Genomic DNA, 19,361 nt, shown 5'->3' with positions numbered 1-19,361 from the left:
TCCAACACATCAGGGAAGTGAAAGAAGCTATTATGCACATGTGGTGGACATACTGCCCTTTAAATGGTTGGAAGTAGCTGGCAAGCAATGCCCCAAGATCAGCTCCCAGACTCCTAACTATGCAAGTGTGGTTGCTGGTTGTACCAGACTAAATTTTCCTCCAACTGGAAAATTGGTTAGTTTGTGTGGGTAAATTCGCAAGGGCCTTGCATCGACCCCTTTACCTGATGAAAATGAATCACGTCGGTTCTTGCAAATGCTAAGACAGGGTCCACGACACGTGTGACATCTGACGACTGTATGATGGCAAACTGCCAGGCCAGCAGGGGGAGAGTAGTCGGGTCGCCCTAGTAAAATGGAGAAAAGCATACCAAAATTTATGATGGGGATAGTGGAACCAGACGTGAAATTGGACTCCATGCGGATGCAACAGAGGGCGCTGTAAGGCTTAGTCACGAAATCAAATGAAGGACACATGGGCCTTATTTACGAGTTGGCCATTTTTGAATTAACTGTTGAATGGGATGGCACCAAACTATTTATGCAGGCATAATGCAGCCTTATTTTACTCTAATTTTTTTTATACTTGACTTTTAGGGAATGTTTAATTACAAATTTTAAATTATCCATTGAAACAGACTGAATTAATTAGAAAATAACTTGCTTTCATTTCCCTTCGCAAGTTCCAAAATTTAAGATTTTTACCTCACTTTCAATTCACTATGGCCGACTTGTGCATAAGGCCCATTGTGAACTTGGTTGTGCACAAGTACAGCATGTAGTGTATGTATATCTAATGTTCAAATGAATGGACACAACGTAAAGCAAATAGTGTTCTTGCTTGACTGAAAAAGATCTGCCTGTGTGCAATGGCAGCAATGGAGCTCAAGTGTCCTTCAACAGAAGTTATGCCTGGCCCTTTACCACTGAGGACATACCTACGTACATAATCCTCAGACATAGGCTTTTCTACTTCAAATCCTTTCAAGTTTTGCCGAAACACTTTTGTTCATAGAGATAACATCCACGCTTCGAAATCCTTTGAGGCAATCTTCAGTAGAGTATGGATAACATTTTAAACGCTCCACATTTCTTTTCTGTGGTTAAGCTCTTAAGGTTGTTTCACACTAGAGTCTCTCAACCCGGGTTGAACTAAACCCTGGGCGAACCCAGAGCCGCCCGGGTGGAATATTTTATTTTTTTTCAACCCTGCAAAATCAATCTCAGGGTTGGCGCAGGGTTGAAAATTTGGAAGTGTGAAACGCCACACGTTTTCAACTCTGTGGATTGTCACACTTCACTGTTGTCTGTGGTAATGGTTTGGGCAGTAACTCTCTGTATGACACAGTTACTTGAACACTTCACAACCCATCACCTGAAGGGTTTTCAAGGGTTTACATTGCAGTTACCAAAATTCAACATAACTTACATATTAACAGAAATTAAGGTATTTGTCAACATATAAAATGCAGTTATTAAGTCATAAAAGATGAAAAATTACAAGAGCTAAACCGTTTTACCTTGAGTTGTTTTGTGAATAGGACTGTCAGCTTGGGTCGCACACTGACAAGAAAAATCTGCAAAAAAAGATAAGCAAAATAGGGATATGAGGTCTTGATCTTGGGACAAAACCTGGTCAAAATTTGATTGTTTTGCTTGGAGTTCTAGATTGTCTCCAGTAATCCCGCTACCAATACATACAATTGTTTTAATTTTGCACCAAAAAAATTCTTGTCTGACGAAGTAAAATAAAAGTGTCCTTTTCATCAGCATGCGCTTGTAAGACTCCTAGGCCTACATGTGAGACAGAGCAATTCCAGTCCATTAGCCCGCAATGTTCCAAAAGTTCAAAGTTCAAGACACTATCCTGAAACCCTCACCTCCTCAAAACTTTTGTTAAAAAGCTTCCTGAACCCTCCAAAATCCAGCGCTTTGACATAAACCAACGACACATTCTCTGTGCTTAAACTTTCCAGGGACCTCAAGCCCGATTTGCGGCTTGGCTCTACTTTTGTAAATCCTACGAAATCTTCCAAGACCCCCTAATGGATTCTCATGGATCTGTGACGGGTGTCTGTTTATTTAACTATTTTACCTTGGACAGGGTAGCCATTGCTAGTAGAGCCATGTCCTTCATAGGGTGCTGCATGATAGTGTTCATGTGGAGGGGAGCTATGGTAGCCATCTCACCACGGCTAAACAAAATCACAAAAACATGTGTCGGTTTTACTCCAGACGAATTTTACCAAATGAAGAGTGGGATCCAATTTTAATGGAGCTAGTTAGCAGAAACTTTTGCTGGCACTTTTTTTAGCTTAGTGCGAAATAGCTGGGAACCAGTTGCAGGAAATTTATATCCCATGATATCTTGGTTGGTAACCTGCTGCTAAACAAACTCGGCAGTGTTGAGCAAATTTTGTGCTTAGCAGCATCATGACATTGCTTAGAGTGAATCAAATTTATTGGACTAAAAAATGTTTAGCTCTTACAGGACTGTTACATCATCTTAGAACTTAAATTTATCTGGCAAATTACTGACAAAATATGGAAGTTTGAGCTATAAAGATGGGTTATACAAAACAAGTCATGGTAGGTCAGTCACAATTCACTTAGTCTCAAATCAGATTGTAAGCTATTGTAGCGGACTTTACCAGGCGGCGTCTGCCGCTGACTAATTAATGGGCTTCGGCCTCCACGACGAGCGGTAACCGCAGAGGCCTGAGGGGCGGACTCGTTTGGGGGAAGTCTACCTCCAGGCGCCTAGGTCTGCACACCACGCACACACGCTCACCACACAAGGGTAGACACGTCAACGATTATGCACCACACCAGGCTTATATACTTGAACTGGTTGATTTATTCAAAGTAATACACAGGTTCCTATATAGGCGCTAATTACAGGGTTGATTCGTACACCAATGATGATTATCTCTTGGGGACTTTATAATTAAGAATCACAAACAATCACCAATCGGGTATACTACAATAGACATCGGGACCGATAAGCCCAAGACGCAGCTACTCACCCCGCAACTAGGGTTCACGGGGTACAGCCTAATCCCACCAATCCAACAGCCAGCGAGCAACGACAGAGCGTACTTGCTTTCGTCCGCACGGAGCAAGAGCAAGCAGCGGAAAGACGCCCGCGACGCACGTGCAGCGCGCTTAAATACACTGCACGCAGAGCACCAGCGACGTGCACTGCCGCACGGAACGCAGCCCGCGCACCAGCGCTCAGCAGCTACGGAAGCCCAGTGCGCGAAGCAATATTTCGTTACACAGCCGCACCTCAAGGCTGGTCAGTCCCCTTGACCATTCAGCTTAGCAAAACTTTAAAAGAAATATTGCGCCTTAAGTAAGGTGTCCTAAAGTCTCTTAGGTGTTTGTTTAAACAAGAACAATACTGACCTAATTTTAAAAAGTCTTTAAACTTCAGAAAACTACGTAAGGCTTTCTTATACAAAAATAAAAGGCTACAAATCTCTTTCATAAAACTTTAGTTAAATAACATTAAGACCCTATCCTCAAGAGCCTATACAGGTTTAACTTTAAACCTAAGGTCTTTTACAAAAACTCCTTCATAAAACTTAAGTTAAACAACAATAAAACCTTATCCTTATAAGAGCCTTTACAGGTTTGACTTTAAACCTGAGATCTTTTATCAGAAACATTGACGCCTAACGCTAAAATACCTAGAAGGTCGAACTCGGCAACACTAAAAAAGTCCTTCAAGGTGTTAACATCAAACTTAAAAGTTTAAACGTCCCTGTACAGCTATGGTTTTCTGTTCACTGCAACTCCCGCCTGGAAACTGCAGTCGAAGACCCGCTTTGTCTTGTCCTTCGTTACTCTCTCTCCATCCACGTAGACTTCCCGTACGTCAGTCTCTGCCACTCGCCGAACATTGCCGATCATGGCGTCAACTAGGTCGTTATCCTTGTATGGTGTTCCTGCTTGGTCACCCTCCAACCTCACCAGCCTGCACAGGTGTCGACTCTGACCAGGTGGTGCGGTGCCCGGCTCTTTCCCCTTGGTCTCCACTTGATCAGCATAGGGCCGTAAGTAAACAACATCGAATTCTCGAGACGTTTCACCTTTGATTACCTTGTCGTCGCCCTTGTATAGGTAGGTCTCCTTTACCTCCCTCCAGCGGACCATTTGTCCAGGCAGCAGCTTGTTGATCTGGAAGGGTGTGGATGGCATGCGCAGGCCCTCCGTCTCTGCGGCGCCTTCCACGGGATTTTCTCCCAGACCACGAATCAACCTCATCATGCTTAACGGTTTTCCTCCTGGCCTGACAGGTCGCCATTCTCGCTGTGGGCTCCCGGACCCCTCATTCTCCCACATACTCGGTGATGCAGACACCATTATCTCCGGTACACTCTCATCCTCACCATCCGCTGCAGTTGTGGGTATCTCGACCTCTGTGGCCGCTTGTGGCACGTCTGTGCCCAACAAATCACCTCCTGAGGTGTTTCCTGCTGCTACAGATACCACCACCTGTGTAGGTGACTCAGCTTTCTCCTTTGCTTTCTCAGAGCTGGAGAGCTCCATCGCCTCGTCGTCGGGGGCACGAGAGATCGTGGAAGGAGCCTTCACCCTGCGCGCCCTTGTGGCCGGTCGCTTCTCCTCAACCTGGCGTTCATTTGGTGCTCTTGACACTGTTGCTGGGGCACTTTCACCTCGAAGGCGCTTCTTTGATGGCTTGTCTCCGGCATCAGTCGCTCGGCTACGCTTTCTCTCGTTGTTACCGGCGTCCGGGTGGTCACTGCCCCGTCCAGAAGAGCCTGACTTTGTCTCTGCCTTGCGTCTGGCTTCATTATCCCTCTCGGCTGTGGTAGGGTGGTCCTCATGAGAGCGGTGGCCTGACTCTTCGATGTTAGAGCGCCTAGCACGCTCTCTGGATTCGTACGTCTCAGCTCTAATCTGGCTTACTTCTCTCTGTGCCGATGGGTGACAGTCGCGATAGTGGGCCCGTAGGTTATCCCGTCTGTTGTTTCTGTGCTCACATTGCCCACACCAATAATATTCTTGCGGGCCATGCTCCACCTTGATGTGTCGCTCCAAACTGCGCTTGTGCAGAAACACATCATGGCAGGTGGGGCACTCCACTGTCGCTGCTTCATCAAGGTCCCTTGGTGTCTTCTTCGGCGGTGAGTTTCTCATGATGATGACTCTGTCGACAAATTACAGAATGAAATTACGGTTAGTCCTCACTGCTATCTTAAACCTTTAGGGTGTCTACTTTTCACAACTCATTCACTCTCTCCTCACACATCCACGCCTCAGAGGAGGTGATTCCCTGGATTAACCCTACGTAGGTCCCTCTTTCTATGTGTGATGTTACAAGTAACGTTGTGGTTTACGGCGATTCCTAAGTGGATTTCTTCTCCCGGCTACAGGTTCAAGAGTCTCTCTTTGGCTTTCTTCTTGTACATCTAGGGTTTCTGGTATTTCTTGCCCTGGTTCACTAAGCTCCCTAGCTTCTTCCGCTTCTACTTCCTCATATACAGTTTCTTCTAACGCCTCAGCGTTTTCCTCTTCTACTATCTCTGATTCTCCTTCTTGTCTCTGTAGTTGAGGAGGTGTTCCATGTGGTTCTGTCCCATCCCAAGACACGAGTGGGCGACCTTCATAGGGCTTTAGTCGGTCGAAATGAACAACTTTCTTCTTGCCCCGTCGGTTCCTCTGAATTCTGAAAGTGACCTCCGATAGCTTCTTCAAAATAAGGTAAGGTCCCTCCCACCTCCGTTGCAACTTAGGTGACAGGCCTTTTTTCTTACTCGGGTTGTGTAACCAAACAAACTGCCCGGTCCTTAGCGTCGTTGAACTTGTCTTGTGGTCGTAGTATTTCTTCTGCCGCCTTGCACTGTTTTTTAGGTGCTCCCTAGCCTTTTCGTGCGCAAATCGCATTCCTTCCCTTAAGTCGTAAGCATAATCGCTTCTGACATCTCCCTCATCCTTGTCTGAGGAAACCCTAGTGGTCAAGTCTAGAGGCAAGAGCACCTCTCGGCCTAACATTAGCATGTTAGGTGTTTCCCCCGTAGATTCGTGTGGTGTTGCCCGGTAGGCGAACGTTGCAAGTGCCACCTTCTCGTCCCAATCGCGTTGACGTCGATGGGGTTCTATCATCACAGCAACCATACTGAGCAAGGTCCGGTTGAAGCGCTCTATCATCCCATCCGATTTTGGGTTGTATGGTGTCGTACGCGTCTTTTTAATCCCCAGAACCTTGCACATCTCTCCAAACACCTGGGATTCAAAGTTCCTTCCCTGGTCTGAATGTAGCTCGACGGGGACTCCGAACCTACACACAAATTCCATAACTAACTTCTGAGCCACAGTCACTGCTCTCTCGTCAGGCACTGGATACGCTTCTATCCATTTGCTAAAGTAGTCGCCAACGACTAACACATATTTGTTGCCACGTTCAGTTTCTGGAAGAGGTCCAAGGATGTCCAGTGCCACACGCTGCATTGGGGCACCAACTACGTACTGTTGCAGTGGGGCTCTTCGACGTTTAGTAGGCGACTTCTTTGAGGCGCAGGTGTCGCACTGCCTGACAAAGGACCTAACATCGGCATTCATCCCAGACCAAAAAAATCTTTGGCGCACCTTTGCCAGTGTTTTCTTCTGACCAAGGTGTCCTCCTGTCAGTCCCCCATGAAGTTCGTCCACTACCTCCTGTCGATGTGGTTTTGGCACAATAACCTGGTATCTTATCTGCCCGCCATCATCCGACTCCCACCTCTTACACAAGAGTCCTTTTCTAATTTCTATCTGGTCCCACCGCAGCCAATACGACTTCACTGAAGGCGAACTTGATGTAATCTCTGACCACTCTGGTCTAGGTGTGGCAGCAGCCTTCGCCCTTAGGATCCAACCAAGTGTTTGATCGTCCTCCTGTTCCCGTCTCCACGATTCGTGTGCTACTGTTGGTTCTATTGTCACAATTCGTACTGTAGGTTCTTCCACGGGTTTTGTCTCGTCTCCTCTTTGGTTCACGTCGCCTGGATAGGTCTTTGCTGTTATATCTCTGTCATCCATACCACACTGTGGACACGGCCGGCGCGAGAGACCATCCGCGTTTCCATGGGAACGTCCTGCCCTGTGAACTATGGTGATATCGTACTCGCTGAGTACTTGTAGCCAACGTGCTATTTGGCCCAGTGGATCACGGAAGTTGAGTATCCACCGGAGTGCCCCGTGGTCAGTTCTTATGGTGATTTTCTGTCCGTAAATGTAAGGCCTATACTGCTTCAAAAAGACCACAACTGCCAAAAGCTCTTTGCGTGTAACGCAATAGTTCTTCTCTGGTTTGCTCAGGGCCCTGCTTCCATAGGCAATGACTCTTTCCTGTCCATCCACCAACTGAGAAAGAACAGCACCTATGCCTACGTTGCTGGCGTCTGTATCAAGGATGTAATCTTCTTCAGGGTTAGCCAATATAGGTGCCGCTTGGAGCAGTCCCTTGAGCCGTTGAAACGATGTTTCACAATCGTCGTCCCACATAAACTGCCTTCCTTTCTCCGTCAAGCGATGCAGGGGTCGGGCTATGTCGGCGAATCCCTTTACGAAACGCCTATAATATGACGCCAATCCTATGAAACTTTGCACCTCGGTTACAGTTGTTGGAGTCGGCCAGTCGCGTACTACCCGTATCTTCTCTGGATCCGTAGCAACGCCCTCGCTTGATACGACATGCCCTAGGTACAACACCTGCTGCTTGAACAACTCACACTTTTTTGGCTTAAGTTTCAAACCCGCGCCACGAAGGCGTTGAAAGACCACCTCAAGGCGTCTTAGCTCTTCTTCTACAGTCTTGGCAAAGATGATTACGTCATCGAGATACACTAGGAGCATGTCCCATTGGAGGCCCGCCAAAACCCGCTCCATTAACCTCTCAAATGTGGAGGGGGCATTGCAGAGGCCGAATGGCATGACCCGCCAGCAGTACAGACCACCGCGGACCACAAATGCTGATTTCTTCTTGGCCTCGTCGTCCAGCTCTACCTGCCAATACCCCGCAGCGAGATCCAACGTGGAAAACCACTTGGCCCCTGCCAAGGTGTCTAGTGTATCATCGATACGCGGTATTGGGTATGCGTCCTTTATTGTCAATGAGTTCAGGCGGCGATAGTCAATACAGAATCTCTTTGTCCCGTCTTTCTTGTTTACAAGCACGACATTGGATGCCCATGGACTGTCTGATTGTTCTATCTGTCCACCAGCAAGCAACTTCTGCACTTGACGTGTTATCTCATCTTGTTCTTTTGGCGAATATCTTCTCGGTCTTTGCTTCACAGGCGCTGCATCGCCCGTTTCAATGTGATGCTTGACACAGTCTGTCCTACCAATGTCCTCATCGCCTCTGGAGAACACATCTTGGTTTTTCTGCAATAACTTAGCAATGTCGTTGTGGTATTTTTGGTCCACTCCCTGCTTGCATCTGCTAAATAAATCTGCAAGGTGATCAGGAACGTCTTGTGATCCAGCCGCTTGAGAATGTGCACCTTGTGTCTCCTCTATCTCGTCCACCTCTACAGGCGTAAGGTAGCCAGCCATAGTCCCTCTACGGACTACGCATTCACGCCTACCCGGGTTAAACACACGGATCGGCAGAACACCCTGTTCTGCAGTCACCACTGTCCGTGCTACAAGCATTCCCCTGTCGGAAATATCATTCCGGTCAGCCGGTTCGATTACTCCAATGCCGTTAACCTGCACCTTTCCAGTTACGTGCCCTTGCAAAATTGCTTCGTGTCCAGCAGGCACCCTTGTAGTCCGTCCAATGACGATTCTTGCACAAAAAGCTGACCCCATTCCATCACTACACTGCACCCGCTCGCCATTGACGGATAGTTCTAGTGTTCTGAAGTTAAGTGTTCCGCACGTCGGTAGCAAAAAATCCATGCCCAAAATGCCATCCATGGTCGGACAGGCTCCAAATGTTGCATATACAGCGTGTGTAGTCTTTCCTACCTGCACCTCCATCCAGGCGCTGCCCAGTGTCGCTATAACTGAACCATCAGCATTCTTAATGTGAGTTCCATCTGCTTGAAGGTGGGGTCTTCGTTCGGGTGAGATTTTATAATACAATGCGGATGAAAGGAATGTGTCCGTGGCTCCGGTGTCTATCAGCAGTTTCGCATGCTGCCCCCGTATCACTGCAGGAACATACATGCCTCCCTTTGCGCTCGCCTTTGGCAATCTTGTGTTTTTGTCTGCGCGCTCGCCTGTTACTGGTCGTGCGTCTTGTTGTTTTGGCCCTCGTCTCCAGGCAGCTTTCCCTCGGGCCTCTGGGTCGGCTGCAGCCCGTTTCCCGACTTCTTCCCCTCTTCCGCAGTGGCTCTGCAATTTCGTGCGAAGTGCCCGTTTCTACCACACCTGTAGCACACTATGTCCGCCATAAATCGCCGTCTATGATAGGTGTTACTGTCTTCGTCTTGTTTCTCCTTCCGTAGTCCGTCCGTAGATGTTGCCTTTGCAAGCTGGTTTGTCACCCAAGCTCTTGTTTCGACTTGCGCCTCTTGTATGGCCTGAGCTGTTCTCCGGTAAATATCATCGGCAATCCCCTCCAGTCCATGCTGCAGCGTGTCTGTCTCCCCACCGAGAACTCGAGCGTGTTTCTGTCTATGACCACTCCGTTGTTCCTCTATTTTCAAGAAACTCTCCGTCGCCATGGCCGCTCTGATTGCCTCATCGAGCGTATTTGGCCTCGCCCGAAAAATCCCCTCCCGTATGGCTTGGTCCTCAATTGCATCGGAAAAATGGCCTCTCGCTAGGCGGTCTTTCCCCTCGTCTGCAATCTCCGGATAGGCTAGTGTAGCTAGCTCCCTTATCGCCTGACCAAGTTCCCTTAAGGTTTCTCTCGGGCCTTGCCGCCTACAACGAAGTTCCATTAGATGATTTTCGGACAACTGCCCCGGACCAAATCTCCTTTCTAGTCTGTCTTTCATGTCTTCATACGTCATTTCTTCACCAGTCGGTCCGTTACTCAGCACCTTTACGGCTGTCCCCTGCAGACTGGCAGCTAAGAAAACTTTCGCCTGTTTGTCATCCCATTGATTAGCAAGTTTGCAAGCCTCAAAGTGGTGCAAAAAATCTCTCCATGAGGTTTTCCCGTTGTATCTATCCGGCACAATATTTGGGCGGCGAATTGTCGTAGTCGTACGGCTCTCATCTTTCCCCTGATTTCCCTCGTGTCTCCCTTCACGCTTCAAATCTTTTCTAACTGAAGGCTTCTCTAATTGGTCAGTCGTTCTTCCTGTTAGCTGCAAGGAAGGACTCCTCTCCATCGACGAACCAATGTTCATGATGTCTTCACCGCCTACTCCGTCGACATCAATTACTGCGCCCATCGCTGTAGATGATGAAACTGGTGAATTAACTGGCGCCATCATCACCAATGAAGGTACACGACGACTTGTTCTCGGCTTAGGTGTCGGCCTGCTCCTTGGCACAGGTGTAGGTGATGAACTGCTCCCCGTGTCTCCATAGTTCGCCAGCGTCGAGGCCCTTCCGGTATAATCATCATTATACCTTCCTCTCGAAGGTGGTGATTCAAACTCCATCGTCCCTTCCGGTACTCGTGGCCTCTTGACATCTATTTCACCTAACTGCACCCGTAGTTGGTCTAACTCTGAGTGGAGCTGCGCATACAACTTCTCCAACTGCCGTCTCTCTTCAAGGGACCGTTGGCTAATCTCCAACCCCTCAGCCCGTCGCCTCTCATCCAGCGACGCCGTCAGTGGTCCTTCCGCCCTCTGCTGCTGCTGCTGTTGTTCCATAACTCGCTAGTGTCTAATGTAGGTCCTTAACAGGCGATTGATTTAATTTGTCCTATGCAGGTGAAGTAACATTGTGTGTCCTATACAGGTGAAATGATTGTGTCCTATGCAGGTGAAGTAAAATGTGTCCTATGCAGGTGAAGTAAACCCAACGCCTATCCCACTTCTGACACCAATTTGTAGCGGACTTTACCAGGCGGCGTCTGCCGCTGACTAATTAATGGGCTTCGGCCTCCACGACGAGCGGTAACCGCAGAGGCCTGAGGGGCGGACTCGTTTGGGGGAAGTCTACCTCCAGGCGCCTAGGTCTGCACACCACGCACACACGCTCACCACACAAGGGTAGACACGTCAACGATTATGCACCACACCAGGCTTATATACTTGAACTGGTTGATTTATTCAAAGTAATACACAGGTTCCTATATAGGCGCTAATTACAGGGTTGATTCGTACACCAATGATGATTATCTCTTGGGGACTTTATAATTAAGAATCACAAACAATCACCAATCGGGTATACTACAATAGACATCGGGACCGATAAGCCCAAGACGCAGCTACTCACCCCGCAACTAGGGTTCACGGGGTACAGCCTAATCCCACCAATCCAACAGCCAGCGAGCAACGACAGAGCGTACTTGCTTTCGTCCGCACGGAGCAAGAGCAAGCAGCGGAAAGACGCCCGCGACGCACGTGCAGCGCGCTTAAATACACTGCACGCAGAGCACCAGCGACGTGCACTGCCGCACGGAACGCAGCCCGCGCACCAGCGCTCAGCAGCTACGGAAGCCCAGTGCGCGAAGCAATATTTCGTTACACTATTTACATATACTGGCCTCATTTGTGATTTGACTGGATTCGGGATTGATTTGTAACTTGACTTGCGGTAAACTAGGCTACAACTCTGACAGTAAGCACAGGGTGAATATACAGTATTCCATTTGAATTCCTGCTATTTAGAAGTAAATGATACCTATAAGTATTGAACAGACTTTGTCGGGGGACAGAGCTGTTTTCCTGAGAAATAAACAAAATATGAAATGTCAGTGATCCTTTGAGTATATCTGAATCCACCTGGCTGAAATCTACCACACCAACATACTTCCTCATACCTGCCAGAGAAGAGACATCTGGATTCACAGGTCCTCATGCCCATGACTCGCTTGAAACTCATCTCAAAGACAGACCCGCCACTGTCGCTGCATATAGCCATGGTAGGATCGTCACTGAACTAAAATTAAAACAGTTGAGATCAAGGCAATACAGCCATTACAACAAATGAACATGTGAATGGGTCTACACCTCTAAAGGCAATATTTCTTTAAATGTTGGTTCGTACTTAATGCAAATGTTCACATCATAAAACTTACATGGCGAAATTGACTGGAGTTACAATGTTAAACTTTTGCAAATTTGTATGTAGTGCAACCACTTTGTGTGACAACACAATTCGCGTTGTTCGGGTCCTTTTTTAGGGTGAGTAGATGCTGGATATTGAGTATCTGGGATGGTTAAGGGTGAAGGATAGGACACACGAGCGCACCCTCACTGTTGAGGGCTAATTACAGAACTGAAACAAAACTGCTGAAGTTTTAATCTTGAGGTATAGGATTCCTAACTGTTAAACCCGGTCTCTTGATTGATTTTGACTAATGAGATGAATGTGTTCGATTTTTGTCAGCTAGAATAGGAGGATAAATGCCCATCCTTTCTTTGTGCATCCTAAAGTGTTGACCGAAACTCTATCCATTGAGATCTCACAGAAATAAGCCATCACCAGCGTACTTGATATCAGGGCGGTGGCTACAACTTTAAATTTGTAGTCTTACCTGTATGTGCAGCACTGCTGAGCCTGGTGGGTGGGCATCTGTGATGGTTCGTAACAGTTTACCATTGGTCAGATCCCACATGGTGATCTAAAGTACACAAAAATACCAATAAATTTAAAGCCAGAGTCAATCATTTGCAGCAATCCAACAAGTCACTGGCATAATTATTGCTGAAAAACATACTTGGCTGAAAGAAAGTAAGGAGACTAAACTCCCTGTGAAATTATTCTTTATGGCAAGCTGTCATTTTGAAGAAATCAACAAAAGAAGGCCTTTCCAACGGTGCTAAATTAGTAGTTCGTTTTGTTATTCGGCGAAGCGCGTGCAAGAATTGGCACGACACACACGTGCGCGGTTGCTATAATTCGTCGCATCAGTGCGAGCCATCGCGTAGCTGCAATCGGCTAGTGACAACGTGTCTGGGACGCTGGATTCAGGCCCAATTCAAAACATGATTCAGCAACTTTTGATTTGAAATCGAGATCCTAGAATGTTGTTTTTGTCAAAAAATGCAGCTGAAGCTAAGCCGAAACTTCATCAGATTGGTTGTTCAGCATCCTTCTTCAGCTATTGAGCACTGTTGTTGCTTCAAACGAACAAAATGCACAAATTACAAATGATGGACTATACCTTTAAAATATCTTCTTACAATTAACTGGTTGACCGGTCTCGTTGGTGGATGGGTTACCAGGGAGGCATCACCCCTGTGCTTGGACTGTGCACATGTTTGCCACCACATTACAGTTTAGTCATAAATTGAGATTTGTGCTTTACTTCCGAAGGGATACACATGAATGCTTGCACTGTCACTGAAATAAACTAACACAAATACCTCTCAGATGGCCGATGAATGCAAAGGGTCTATGTATGTGCACAGATCTGATACATCACTACCATACTATTTACCTGTCCCCTTGCAAAGCCGGCCAGAAGCCTAGAGCAGTCGTTGTTTATGCCCAACGCAGACACAGCTCCGTACTGCGTTCCTAACGCCGTGCTACCAAGACACCATTTTAACACCTGTTCTGGATCTGAAAGAAAGACATGAAAACATTTCTGTATCTGTATCATATAGTCGGCAAAGCATCCCGGGGGAAACATCACACCAACTCGATGCATACACATCCTTCCTGCCAGAAACACCGGGGCGAATCCCTTCTCTTAGCAATAAGCGTTACTGGGCTCTTTTATGTGCGTTAGGCCTTACACACGGGACCTACGGCTTTGCGTCCCATCTGAAGGACGAGGCAAGAATGGTTAAGTGCTCTCCTTAAGGGCACAAGTGTCTGCGCCCGGGCTCGAACCCACGTCACTGTTGCCTCTGAGACACCAGAACATGAGTCCGGTGCTCTTAACCGCTAGGCCATGACACCCCCCCATGACACCCTGCAGATTAAGTTGCATCGTATCGTTAACTTAATCTGCAGATTTGGAGCAGCTACTGATCAGATTTACTGTCGCATTGCCAAAGTCACAACTGCAGCGCTACAGGATACACTCACTTACGCGCAAGAATCGCATACATACACAAAAATGGCCACACAAAGTTAGAATTTTGCAAGGATTTTTTTTTGACTTACCGAAAACAAGAATAAGACCGTGTGATGTCCCTACAGCAATGTACTGTGAGATGGCCATGGCTGTTGGGCTACCTGCTTGTACGCGATCCTATGAAAATAAAATAAATCATATAATGTAAAAACTAGGGATTTGGGTTGGATTATGTCCATATCAAATGTGATTGTTCTAATTGAGAAAATCCATTTGCTGAAGACAGCCCAATCCTGTGCTCTAAAATTTTCCAGTAATCCAGATATATCTAATGCAAAATTAGTCAAGCATATGTGAAGCTTAAAGTGCAAGACTGAAAATATACATTCCTGAAAATCTCCGGAACTAGCATTGAAGAATCCGAGCATGTGATCACTGTACATTCACGAGGCCCCCTTCAATGGAGAAACCATTGTGCATGCTATTGTACAAAGCAATCGCCCTGTGGTGGATTATCTTAAAGGTACAGTCCATCATTTGTAATTGGTGCATTTTGTTCGTTCGAAGCAACAAACGTGCTCAAAATCTAAAGAAGGGTGCTGAACAACTAACCTGATGAACTTTCAGCTCAGCTTCAGGATTTCGAGAAAAACAACATTCTAGGATCTCCATTTCAAATCAAAAGTTGCCAAATCACATTTTGAATTGGGCCTGAATTCAGCGTCCGAGACATGTTCTCACTGAGCCGATTGCAGCTACGCAATGTCATGCACTGATCCAATGAATTAATGCAACCGCACGCGCGTGTGCGTCGTGTCAACGCTTGCACGCACTTCGCCAAATAAAAAATGAACTACTAAAGGAAATTTCCAAAGGTGCGTCTTTAGACGCATCATTGGAAAGGCCTTCTTTCGTTGATTTCTTCAAAAAGACAGCATGCCAGAAAGAATAATTTTACAGGGAGTTTGGTCTCCTTACTATCTTTCAACTAAGTATGTTTTTCAACAATAATTATATCAGTTACTTTTTGAATAGCTGCAAATGATGGACTATAGCTTTAACAATAGCTAGCACAATACTTTTGCTATGAAAGGGGGCCTACATGTTTGTGATAGAATTAGTAGCATGCCCAGATTGGTCTCAACCAAAAAAGCTAACTGATCTTGAGTATTATTTTTCTGACTTACTGAGGCAGACATGAGCTGAGAGGAGATCTTTTTGAGCACGACATGGCGGATGATAGAGCCATGGACTGGATACTGGACACTCTTCTTTCTATTCCTGCAGGACGAAATATTTGATGAACAACGTTATCAATCGAAAGCACCTTACCATCTACATGTACCTCACTTTCCCTACCCTGTCCCCCTCCACCGCATGCTGCATTGATGCCAAAAGCAGAAGTTAAAATATAGTTATCAGGGTTCCCACAGAAATCATTCAATGAAATTCCACGACTTTTTCCATGGAAAAAAATTAAGGCTTTCCATGACCAACTTCCATGCTGTTTTTGGCATCTGAGGAGCCTTTTTACAATTCACTGGCCAGTCATCACACTGAGACAAGGGACACCACTACCTTTCAGCTTTCAAATTTGACACAAGACCACTGAGCAACACCAAAGAATCACAATGGTGCACTGAACATGCAACAAGTATAGAGGGGTATGCAATAATAAGGAGGACGAGTAATAAACTGAAATGCAAACCGGACAACTGCCACAGCCAAATACCAAGCATCATCCAGTGATGTAGTGCCTTGATGCTGGGCTTTGACCTTAAGGCTGCCTTAAGGCTGGACTTTAGGGCCTTGGCCTTGGCCTCAAGGCTTGAGGACAAAAGCCTTGGCCTTGGCCTTGAGGGATCAGTGCCTTGCAATTTTGAGTCAAGGCTCTTCAAGGCCCATAGATTTGTGCATTTTCCAGATAAATCTGTTTGAAATTTTACCATGGAGGAGGGAAACACCCTATAGATTTGTGTTGGGCACACTTTCACTTTTATAGTTTCATGGATCCCCCTTTTGTTACACTCGGGAGAATTGTGCGTCAATATAGAAGTAAATCATTATTTTGTTTTAGTTAAACCATATTCATGAAGACCTGAACTTATACTTTAATAGATACAATGCAGTCATAAAATATTGTATGTGAACATTTTTATTGCAATTAAAGACAAGTTGTTCTTCTTAATGAGCGATTCGTGATGATGTGTCATGTGACTATAATTAGTTCTATATTAGTGGTCATTTTATAAAACAGGGCCTTGGCCTTGAGGGTTAAGCCTTGGCCTTAGCCTTAAGGCTTGAGGGTCAAAGCCTTGGCCTTCAGGGTCAAAGCCTTTGCTCCAACACTGGCATCATCACATGTGACTTTTGCAGGATTCCGTGACTTAACCATGATTTTTTTCCTTAGAATATCAACATTTAATGACTCCTTATAAAATAACAAAATTCCATGACTTTTCATGATAGCTTGAAATTCCAATATTGAACGAATTTTTTTCCATGACTATGCAAACCCTAAATAATGAAAGGTTTGCGGAAACACCATGTGCGAATAATTTCTCAACTCAGAGCATGGTTCTGATGACTTTTCATGATAGCTTGAAATTCCAATATTGAACGAATTTTTTTCCATGACTATGCAAACCCTAAATAATGAAAGGTTTGCGGAAACACCATGTGCGAATAATTTCTCAACTCAGAGCATGGTTCTGAAAAGAACCAGATCCAGTTCTGGCATCCAAGACGCATACGGGAAGCCATCGAGATCTGCAAGCACAACACAGTTCCGCAAGACATTGGGTTTCACCTCAACGACATCTGGCTCCCACTCCTTCAGACTGATGGGTCTCCTATACCCTAGGTCCTCAGCTATCACCTTAGACTGATGGGTCTCCTATACCCTAGGTCCTTAACCTTCACCTTAGGCTGATGGGTCTCCTATACCCTAGGCCCTCAGCTACCATCTTAGACTGATGGGTCTCCTATACCCTAGGTCCTCAGCTACCACCTTAGACTGATGGGTCTCCTATACCCTAGGTCCTTCCTCTACTGAGACTGCAACCCAACTGTTCCACTTTATTGGGCACACCAAGCTTGCTCTAGGATCCCAGCTACTTGGCATCCACACAGGATGCAACTTCACACTTCACCGATTTCCCTTTTGCTACTTAAGTGTTTACTTTCTTAGAGTTTAGGCACTCTCCTGAAGACGGTCAGAGCATACTGACAGGAACATCAAGTTTATACCTCTGGTTCTTTTCAGAACCATTCCCTTAGTTGAGAAATTATTCGCACATGGTGTTTCCGCAAACCTTTCATTATTTAGTTTCTCCACCATGCAAAGCCTCAAATCTTACTTGTGCAAACCCTGTCAGATGATAATGAAACAGAAACATCAAGTATCAGTTTTTTGGTTCGCTCTCGATATAAGTCTCTTCTCAAAAAGATCAATTTCTTACAATTTGTGTGGAGATTTGCTAGGCGTGTTGGGTTCAGACACAGGCGCTGTGGCATCAGATGCTTGGCTGAAGAGACTCATTGATGGAGCATCCACATCAAAAGGCTCATCATTCTAAACATGAGGGGGAACAAAAACGGCATTTTTTTTAAATAAAAAAGTCACTCCATATGAAGAGTCATAGAAACTAATGTGTACATATGCATATAATAAGTTAGCCTTTCAATCTTTAAGAAAAAGAGTTTAAGTCACATTTGTTTCATCAGTAAAACAATTCATGAATGCAAACTATTTAAAGGAAAATAAGCTAACCATTCAGAGAAAAAAGTTTCTTCAATCTAATTTTCAATTAGAATGACTTGAAATTCATATTTTTCACAGTATTAAGTGAGACCTTCCATTTTGATCCTGGCATTATTTTTCTCATATGATTTTGAGATTTTGATGGTTTTGGAAAAATAACCACAAAAGTCAAAGTTTAAAATATGAAGATATAAAGGATCACTGTATGTTGAACTTTGTACAAAATGTTTAGAGAAAACATGCAAAAAATGTAAAATGAAGTTCACATTAATAACGGCAATAAATTACCTCATTTAGAATGCTATCCAACGTCGGGGCTGTTTCCAATTCTGGGATATCAAACTCATCATCATCAATCTGTGCAATATAAAATATCAAGAGGTCATAATTAATATCAACATGGCAATGTATAGGATATTAATTCTTATTGTTAACACAGTGTGACAGGCTAGCGTGAGCACGCACGGCGTGCTGAATCGCAGGCACAAACCGCGCAGGAAAATCGTGATTTCTACCCCAAGAATCTGTTCAAAATTGCAAAATGGGTGTCATTAGAATTGAGAAAAGTCTGCTTTTGATTGTAAAGGGGATTTTTGAGCAATACAAAACTTTTTTGACTCAAAAATTTGATCAAAACAAAACAGGGGCCCTACACTTCACGATCGCCAAAAATCTTCAGACCAGTCTCATAGGGTTTGTGCACAGGGTGACAAGTGACGGAGCGCTTAACATGCTCAAGTGATGGCCAGATATGGGAATCTTTACTTACAACTCAAATGAAACTAGATAACATAACATTAACAAGACCTCTTCCTACATTGAGGGCGCTCTGTCACCTCCAATGGGAATTTTTCCTCCAAATTTCCTAAGTAATGACTAATGGAGTATCTGTATCTGTATCTGTATGCTACTGCACAAACGCCTATGGTGGGGCTATCACGTGCAGTCAATGTAGGTGAAGCAAATTTACTATATAAAGCAGTATATAAAATTGTATTTTACACTCTATTGCACAATGTATAACTCAGAATCATTACCGTTATGTCGTCGAGGGACAAATCCACCTCTAAGTTCGTGAAATTCTCCATGGAAGCCGAGGTCCTATCGGACCCGTTTTTACTGTCCGCAGTAGTCTCGGCCATTTACCAGAGTGAACCTGGCCGCGTATTCGGCCAGATACCACAGCCGCGTATTCAGCCGTGTATCAGCCGCGTATTCATAAAGTACGGAGGCCAATAACCAACATTATTGATGTGATAAATTTTTATATATTTAATGCGGATTTCATCGAGGAGTGTACCGAAAATGAAGGACGTCAGTATTATGCTTGATGGTCAGATATTTAGGACTCATGGCTTCCTATAAATTATTTTGGTTTCAGATCTAGGGCAATTATGAATCACGTGATACTCGTCTTGAGAAAAATCGTACTAAAATAGCATTTTGCGGAAATTGTACAAAGTGTACCAAACAGTGTAGGAGAAA

At 45.3% G+C, this 19,361-nt stretch overlaps 1 protein-coding gene across 1 annotated transcript in view; it reads right to left on the bottom strand.

The window, feature by feature from the left end:
* LOC119740815 (vacuolar protein sorting-associated protein 8 homolog) overlaps positions 1–19,018 on the bottom strand; it is a 48,423-nt gene extending 29,405 nt beyond the window's left edge. The window contains exons 1-11 of the mRNA XM_038216252.1: positions 18,914–19,018; positions 18,165–18,233; positions 17,575–17,687; positions 15,301–15,394; positions 14,203–14,290; positions 13,529–13,653; positions 12,623–12,709; positions 11,906–12,024; positions 2,096–2,195; positions 1,521–1,577; positions 225–347 (exon numbers count right to left, since the gene is read on the bottom strand). Of these exons, the coding sequence (XP_038072180.1) occupies positions 225–347; positions 1,521–1,577; positions 2,096–2,195; positions 11,906–12,024; positions 12,623–12,709; positions 13,529–13,653; positions 14,203–14,290; positions 15,301–15,394; positions 17,575–17,687; positions 18,165–18,233; positions 18,914–19,018 (1,080 nt within the window). The remainder of the gene's footprint in view (positions 1–224; positions 348–1,520; positions 1,578–2,095; positions 2,196–11,905; positions 12,025–12,622; positions 12,710–13,528; positions 13,654–14,202; positions 14,291–15,300; positions 15,395–17,574; positions 17,688–18,164; positions 18,234–18,913) is intronic.
* Between the last annotated feature and the right edge of the window lie 343 nt (positions 19,019–19,361).

This window comes from Patiria miniata, unplaced genomic scaffold (assembly GCF_015706575.1).
Source record: "Patiria miniata isolate m_02_andy unplaced genomic scaffold, ASM1570657v1 HiC_scaffold_5, whole genome shotgun sequence".
In the NCBI taxonomy this organism is placed as follows: domain Eukaryota; kingdom Metazoa; phylum Echinodermata; class Asteroidea; order Valvatida; family Asterinidae; genus Patiria; species Patiria miniata.
Note: the sequence above shows the minus strand (reverse complement) of the source record. Positions and strands in the feature narration are given on the sequence as shown.